The following is an 8,737-nucleotide window of genomic DNA, read 5'->3' as shown; positions in this document are numbered from 1 at the left end:
AAATGGATTCTGGTAGTTGTAGTCAAATGACGACATCGTGCAAATGTGCTATTCTTGGTGTAGGATAACACGCGATCGTCGGAAACATAATTTAGCAAGCAGTCGTGACTATAATCATGGTGATATTATAAGGATTTATTGGGTAATGCTCGTAAACGAGCATTAAAGGCCCCATTTTTATTTCAAAACATAGGCTCCTATAACATTAACAAACAATGGACAAAAGTTTGACAAAAATCTCAGTACAGGTTTGATTTCAGTGGAATGACCTTAACAGCACATTTCAGCCACGGGTTTGTTCTTGTCATATTTCGTAAGTTTGGCCTTTCTCAGCCGCCATTTTTTGGAGAGAAAGTTAGTTATGTAGAGGGTAATACATGGTTGCGCGTAGATATGAAATTTATCTTTGAGTGTTCAGATCGATATCTTACTTATCTCAGTGAGATATTGATTTAAAAATGAGAAGATAAATTTCATATCTCCAAGCAAGCATGTATTATTTTGTTTATTATATATACCTATTAATAACGAGGTTTTTGACGATTTTTCGAAGACTGCCAACGATTTTCCAACGATTTCCGAAGATTTTCAAAAATGTTGTCCGTAGGTCGTACGAATGTTTTCGAACATTTTCCAAACTTTTCCGAAAATTTCCGAAGATTGCCGAAGATTGCCGAGGAAGATCCGAAGATGTTTCGACTTAATATCGATTAACTTTGGCGAATTGAGCATTGAAACATGGCACACTATGCGAGCTGATTGGTCAAAAATGATATCACACCTGCGATACCATTAAATTTTTTATCCATTTGCTATTACTCGCTATATACCATTACAGTTAATAAAATAAAAAAAAGGTTACATAATGATTACGCTGCAAAATGTGCCTTTCAATTACAATAACACACGACAAACCAATGTATAAAATTTGCTGCGTTGGCTATGTACGTAATAGTATTATCATATTACTGAATGTTAAGGAAATGCCACTTCCATGACCTCAAATCGTGACGTGGGAGAGAGTATAGGACAACGTCTAAAATAATTAGACAATTACGTCATGGAAACTCTCTATTCCTTTCTGATTAGGGACGGACCATTCTTTTTTTGGAGGGGGGAGGGGTGAAAAATATAAAAAAAAAAACGTTTGCAGGGCCTAGAACGACAAAATAAATTGTTTGCAAACACGATATGTATGTGTAATTTCGAATAAAAATGTTTGCAGAGGTGCACAAACTAAAACTATGTTTGCAAAGGAACATTTTTCATCCCTCCCCCCTGCAAGAAAATAATGGTCCGTCCCTTATCGCAAAAAGAACTATGATATGACGTAAAAAATTAAGAATCGAACGTGAAACGTGTTGAATAATATGCTAATACTGGTGTGAAGTTCAAATGACGTTATAGTGAACGAGCGGTTCATGGCCAATTGAGCACTAATAGAGTGGATAGTAAGATGCATGAGCTTCTCTGTCACGTATCAATAAAGACATTGGACACGCTTGACTTGTTTAGCTCATTAGCATATTTGTCATGCGCAGTTTGTTCTCGTTTGATTGACCTCGTGGTCATTGAACTTGTCACTTTTTCAACACGTTTTCTCTCATGCAAGATTTGTAGTGTACGGTCTCATAGAAGTCAAAGAAATACAGTGTACGGTCTCGAAGAAGTTTAACAAATACAGTCCTCTAAGAACAAGGCTCGTCTATTACATTCTGGTCCTTAAACGCCGGACGATTACAGTGTTCAAATGTACAGTCCTCGAACTGAAAAAGAAAACAGCTGAGCGAGCGAATCGCCATTCAACTTGCTGACGATCACAAGATGTCCCGTGAGACTCTTATTCAGCAAAAAGGAATCACTAAACGTAAAATAACAAACCTTCTCAAGAAAGTTGAACAGGTCGTCGAAAAAGAAGACAAGTCAGCATATGACATCGTCTGCGCAGAGCAGTATTTGAACGAAATTCGCACCTTGGACGCGCAATTTCAAAAACAACATCTGGCAGCGACTGCCATCGTTGAACCGTCGAACGAGGAACTTATTGAAAGGGATTTTGAGGATTTGGAAATTCACGATGAACGTGTCCGCGAAAACACGAGCAAGCTTCTCTATTTACTGAACGTCGCTTCAAAGCCACAAGCCAAAACTAAAGCTACCGAAAACAAGACCAAAGTGAATTCGCTCGAAGCGAAATGGACTCGAATTACAAAGAATGTTGACAGCGTGGCCTCGAAGGTCAGCGAAGCACAAAGCAAACTCGACGAAATGGAGATCGACGAACTAACGGACATAAGAAGTCAGCTTTCTGATTTTGAGAAAACTTTCGATCGATTCACCGCAGAAATTGACTCTGTTTCCCCGGACTTAGATGATAAAGACGGTGAAAGTTGGAACGACGCCATTTCGAATTATTTTGACAAGATTTCATTAGCTCAAGACACTTTGGCTTTGTTGATTATTGAACGCCGCCGCAACCAAACTCGTGAAATCAAAGAGCAAGAACTTGAACGGGAGGAAAGGCGAAACAAGGAAATCGAAGTACAAAACAACAAGCATCGTGAAGAAATTAACAAGTTGTTGGACAAATTGAAGACACCTTCGGAAGAACATGAATCAAAGACAGTGAAACTGCCTTCACTCAGCATTCCATCATTCGATGGAGACCCAACTAAATGGAAATCTTACTGGCAACAGTTTGAAGCCACAATACACAATTCGAAGAAGCTAGACGACCAATTGCGGATGCAGTATTTGCTTAAATCTCTCACCACCAAAAAGGCTAGAGATGCTATTGAGGGAATTGATGCAGTAGCTGAAGCATACCCAGAAGCCGTGGCAGCCCTGAAGAACCGTTTTGACAGACCTCAAGTCATCCACAGAGCACATGTAAGAGCAATACTCAATCTTAAGCCAATGAAAGATGGTTCAAGTGGTGAACTGAGAAAGCTACATGACACACTTCAACATCACTTAAGATCATTAAAGGCAATGGATCAACTGGATTTTGAAAGATTTATGACTGCCTTAGGAGAGTGCAAGCTTGACGACCTAACCATGGTTGAATGGCAGAAATCTATTCAAGCAGAAAAACAAGTCCCTGGCTATGACAAGTTGCTTGAATTCCTTGATCTCCGAGCAATTGCCACTGAACTTGCGCCTCATGAAACAGGTCCCAAGAAACCTCCCATTCCTCCTGGAAAGTCACCAAAGCCACCTCCTCCAAAGCCTTTTTTTGTGTATACTGCAAACACCAAAGTTAAGTGCACAGCCTGTAATGGATCAAAACACAACCTTGCTTATTGCCAGTCCTTCAAAGCAAAATCACTCTCTGAGAAGCGGAACTTTGTTATGGAACAAGGACTTTGTTTTAATTGTCTCAAGGCAAAGCACACAAGTAAACAATGCCCTTCACCTAATTGTTGTCTGAAATGTGGCAAGCGACATCACACCTTTCTTCATCTCGATGACTCTAGGGATGCAGTCAATCAAGAGACATCGGAAACAGCGAGACAGGATACTCTGATGGTTTCACCACCTGGTGCTTCTAACACCACTGTCCCTGGAAACATTGCAACTGATGCTGGCATTTCCACTGTTACCTATGTAACTGCCTCAGAAGCCATTGCTTCAAATTCTATTCTCATGATGACAGCAGAAGTGATCCTTAGTGGACCCAATGGTCATCAAATGGTTGCACGAGCTCTACTGGATCCAGCATCCACTGCCTCCTTTATCACCGAAAGAGTCGTCCAACGCTTAAAAATGCACAAACAAAGGCAAGAAATCACCATCAATGGAATTGGAGACACCCGGTGCTCCACCCAAAGTAACTCTGTTGTTAACATGAATTTAAAATCTACTCAAAGCTCCTCAGCACTGGACAATGTTCAAGCTATTGTTCTGCCTTCGTTGACAAAATGCTTGCCTATCACAACCTTTCCTAAAGGGAACTGGCCACATCTGTCTACTCTCAAGCTTGCTGATCCTGAATTCAATGTGTCAAAGCCTATTGATGTTCTCCTTGGTGTAGATGTGTACCATGACATCCTTAAGCCAGGGCTTATCCTTGGACCAAAAGGAACCCCAGCAGCCCAAGCAACCATGTTTGGATGGGTCTTGTTCGGGAACACTAACACTCATCAATTGCCAGCTGAAGTCACAACACTGCATGCGTCGACTTCATTTCCAAGTTGCGAAGAAACTCTCCATAAATTTTGGACTCTAGAGGAGCCACCTAAACCTAGGTTGCCTCTATCACCTGCTGACAAATTACTTGTGCAGGACTTTGACCGAAGCCATAAACGTGATGAAACTGGTCGCTTTGTAGTCAGACTTCCATTCAAGCCACAAGGGCCTCCTTTAGGCCAATCACGACCTCTGGCTCTGCGACGCTTCCTTTCCCTTGAACGTCGTCTTCAACGTTTCGACAAGTCCCAAGATTATGCAAAGGTCGTTAACGAGTACTTCACATTGGGCCATGCTGAAAGAGTCCCAGAGGCTGATCTCAACAAACCTGCATCACATTCATTCTACTTAGCCCATCATGCTGTCTACAAGGATTCAGCCTCTACTCCATTACGCGTGGTATTTGATGGATCAATGAAAACCACAACTGGTGTCTCTCTCAATGATCAGCTCCTCGTAGGACCGACTGTTCATCCGCCCCTCAATGATGTTCTCATTCGTTTCAGACAACACCCTTATGTTCTCACCACTGATGTTTCAAAGATGTATCGTGCTGTCGTCCTGGCACCAGAAGACAGAGATTTTCACAGGTTCTTATGGAGAGAGAATGCTACTGATCCAGTTGTTGACTATAGAATGACCAGAGTTACCTTTGGAATTGCAAGTGCTCCATTCTTAGCGACAAACTCTGTTTTGCACCTTGCAAAGCAAAATGAATCAGAGCTACCCTTAGCTGCAAAGGCTGTAACAGAGTCCTTCTATGTTGATGATGGTCTTCCCTCAGTTGAAACCAAGCAAGAAGCCATTTTACTTCATCATCAACTTCAAGACCTCTTTAACAGAGGAGGGTTTAAACTTCACAAATGGGACTCAAACTCACCTGAAGTTTTGAACTCAATCTCACCAGAGATTAGAAACTCGAAGAGCACATCTAACCTTGGAAACTCTGACAACTTTGTCAAAACTCTTGGAATGGAATACAACTCTAGTCAAGACCACTTCAAATTCTCTTCCACTGATTTATCTGCTGAAGAATCAAGTATTACCAAGCGTGAAGTTTTGTCTGATTCAGCAAAAATATTCGACCCCCTTGGTCTCATCTCGTGCGTCACAATTGTACCAAAGATAATCTTCCAGCGTCTCTGGGAGCGAGGCACCGCATGGGATGAACCTCTCCCACCAGACATTCAGAGAGAGTGGTTGAACTGGAGAACACAACTCCCTGAAATCTCAGCCATCCGCATTCCACGCTGTTACACCCCAGTTGGCAGAGAAATTGTTGACCGACAATTAATCGGTTTTTCTGATGCCAGTGAGAAGGCTTACTGTGGTGTCGTCTACTTAAGAAGTTTCGACACGGCCGGCGGAGTTTACACCTCCCTTGTTATGGCAAAAACACGTGTCGCACCAATCAAGAAGATTACCTTACCCCGTCTTGAACTTTGTGGAGCTCATTTGCTCTCACAACTCATGAAACATCTCCAAGAAATCTTGGCCATTCCAACCTGCAAGCTTTATGCCTTCACAGATAGTACCATTGTCCTTTACTGGATTTATGGAAGCAGCCAGCGATTCAAGACCTTCGAAGCAAACAGGATCGGAGAAATTCAAGAAAGTGTTCCCCCAGAAAGATGGGCTCATGTTGCCAGTGAAGAAAATCCAGCCGATGTTGGATCTCGTGGCCTTCTTCCAGGAGAAATCATTGATCACAAACTCTGGTGGAATGGTCCCAGTTGGTTGAAAGAAGACACTTCAAACTGGCAGTCCAAGATTTCTGCCCCTCCTTCTTTGGAGACGCTCTACTCCTCAGGTATGGACGAAGCAAGTTTACAACTCAAAGAAAGAAAAGAAGTGACACTTCAAGTAACTACTCCTCCTGAGAAAGCCAAGCCTGTGATTGACATTGAAAGATACTCAAGCTTCATGCATCTCGTGAGAGTTACTGCCTGGGTATTCCGTGTTGTTACCCGCACTCATCTATTCAGCTCCACACCTTTGTCAGTAGCTGAACTCTCAAAGGCTAAAATTTGGTTGTTCAAATTAGCACAAGCTAAGATGTTTCCAGATGCAGTGGGTATGCTCCAGAAGGGAAAGCCACTCCCTTTGTCTCATTCTCTGCAACCATTAAATCCATTTCTTGATGCAGATGGCTTGTTAAGAGTTGGTGGACGTCTCTCACAGTCCCAGAAAGCCTACCTTTCCCGCCATCCACTGATCCTCCATGGAAAGCACCACCTCACATCACTGATTATACAGAGTGAACACAAACGTCTGTGTCATGCTGGTCCAAAGCTCACTTTAGGATCTCTTCAAGATCTCTACCATATTGTTGGTGCACGCAGAGCTGTGCGCAAGTGCACGCGTCAATGTGTGACATGTCAGCGTGCATCTCCCAAGATCACAACTCAACTTATGGGCCAAGTTCCAGCTGCACGCCTCCTTCCAGGCTTTGCCAATGAAAGAGTCTCAGTCGACTACGCAGGACCTCTGACTCTAAAGATTGGAACTACTCGGAGACCAACCTACTACAAAGCCTATGTAGCCATCTTTGTATGCCTAGCAACTGAATCCTGTCACATTGAGTTAGTATCAAATCTAACAGCAGAAGCCTTTCTTGCTGCCTTTCGTCGTTTCGTTTCAAGAAAAGGAAAACCAATTGAAATCTGGAGTGACAATGCATCCTGCTTCCATCGTGCAAACAAAGATCTCAAGGAACTTGAGCAATGTCTCACAGCCTCACAAGAATCTATTATGAATTACTGCTCCACAGAAGGCATTCAGTGGAAATTCAGCCCACCAACAGGCCCTCATCATGGCTCAGTTTGGGAAAATGGGGTCAAGGCCTGCAAGCGTCATCTGAAGCGAATAGTTGGCGAAAGTAAACTTACCTTTGAAGAGATGACAACTGTTTTGTGTCAGATTGAAGCTTGTCTCAATTCCAGACCTCTCTTCACATCACTTGACTCAAATGATGATGATGGAATCGCACCACTTACTCCTGGTCATTTTCTAATTGGCCGACCACTCGAAGCGCTGCCTGACCAAGTTACAAAGGCACCCATTTCAACCCTGAAGCGATGGCAACTCTGTCAAGCTCTTATACAGCATTTTTGGAAGCGATGGTCAACCGAGTATCTCAATGCGCTTCAGCGATTCAATAAGTGGAGGCGACCCAAACGATGTCTTCGCGTCGACGACATTGTGCTCATTAAGGACAATCGCACCCCCCCATGCCAGTGGCCCCTTGGCCGAATCATCAGAACCCATCCTGGTCCAGATCAGTTAGTCAGAGTGGTCACTGTCAAAACCAAAACCGGAACATTCGTCCGTCCAGTTGTAAAGCTATGCTTGCTGACACCATCCGAGGGTGCTCAGTAAAGACTTTGCACTTATAACATAATGAACTCAAAGAAACAAATGAACTCAAAGGAACATTTTCAAGTAACTTTATTAGAACAAAGAACACTATTAAGAAAGACAATTAAGTATGTTTACATTTTGTCTTGATTATATCAAGGCCGGCGGAATGGACACGCTTGACTTGTTTAGCTCATTAGCATATTTGTCATGCGCAGTTTGTTCTCGTTTGATTGACCTCGTGGTCATTGAACTTGTCACTTTTTCAACACGTTTTCTCTCATGCAAGATTTGTAGTGTACGGTCTCATAGAAGTCAAAGAAATACAGTGTACGGTCTCGAAGAAGTTTAACAAATACAGTCCTCTAAGAACAAGGCTCGTCTAGACATGTTAAAATTTGAAGATTTGCAGATGTTATTGATTCTAGATTACGAGAAGTCTCTAAATTTCTTTAAAATCCTGCGAAGGGCAAACGTAAGGATAGCGCCATCTACAAACGGCGACAAGCCATGCCGCTAGCCGTTAGTAGCGCGGGCTCGGAGCGGAAAGTAAACTGCATATTTTTAGCATGCACCAATAGTCACTACGTAGAGCTGGGTCTAAACTACGAAAATTATTTATAAATTGAAGTGCTTTTTGACGTAATCTCAAGAGAGCATTGTTGTATGTCATAGAAAAGCCTTCGGTTATCGTTAATGCACTGGTTCGCTGAACGAAATATTTCACTCTGCTCGTTATCATCTGAATGATAAAGCAACGTTATGAGAGATTACAAAGGATCCCAAAATATGAACAACCACAGGACTGGACGACAAAGCAAGTACGATAAAGAAATGGATCACGCTTTCACTCTGATTTTCCACAATATTAAGAGACTACAAGACGGCCATTTGTGTAGCAGTGCATCTGACGAAGCAGAGATGAACCCAGCGAGTACATTGAAGCTACCTTTGCAGAGACCACGAGCCATCTCAGACCCCTTAAATGGACTTGCAGAAGGAACTGTTGGACAGCATATGAAGGCATCGGACACTCGTCCTAAATCTCAATCTTTCACTAGTGGAGCTAGTCCATCACCGCAGCGACGAAAAGTCACATTTTCTGATGATTACACAGCGAAAAAGGAAATTCAGCGGTCGGGTTTAATTCAACAAACGACCATGGTCAGGCCTTCAAACATGTATTGTTTGA

At 42.6% G+C, this 8,737-nt stretch overlaps 1 protein-coding gene across 1 annotated transcript; it reads left to right on the top strand.

Annotated features, from left to right (window-relative positions):
• The first annotated feature begins 1,824 nt into the window (after nucleotides 1–1,824).
• On the top strand, nucleotides 1,825–7,566 carry LOC144642205 (uncharacterized). Its single transcript, XM_078501186.1, has one exon. The coding sequence runs from the start codon at nucleotides 1,825–1,827 to the stop codon at nucleotides 7,564–7,566; it is 5,742 nt and encodes a 1,913-aa protein (XP_078357312.1).
• The last annotated feature ends 1,171 nt before the right edge of the window (nucleotides 7,567–8,737 follow it).

The sequence above is a fragment of the Oculina patagonica genome, chromosome 2 (genome assembly GCF_052425735.1).
Source record: "Oculina patagonica isolate OP01 chromosome 2, crgOcupat, whole genome shotgun sequence".
Lineage (NCBI taxonomy): Eukaryota > Metazoa > Cnidaria > Anthozoa > Scleractinia > Oculinidae > Oculina > Oculina patagonica.
This window is presented reverse-complemented; position numbering and strand designations above follow the sequence as displayed.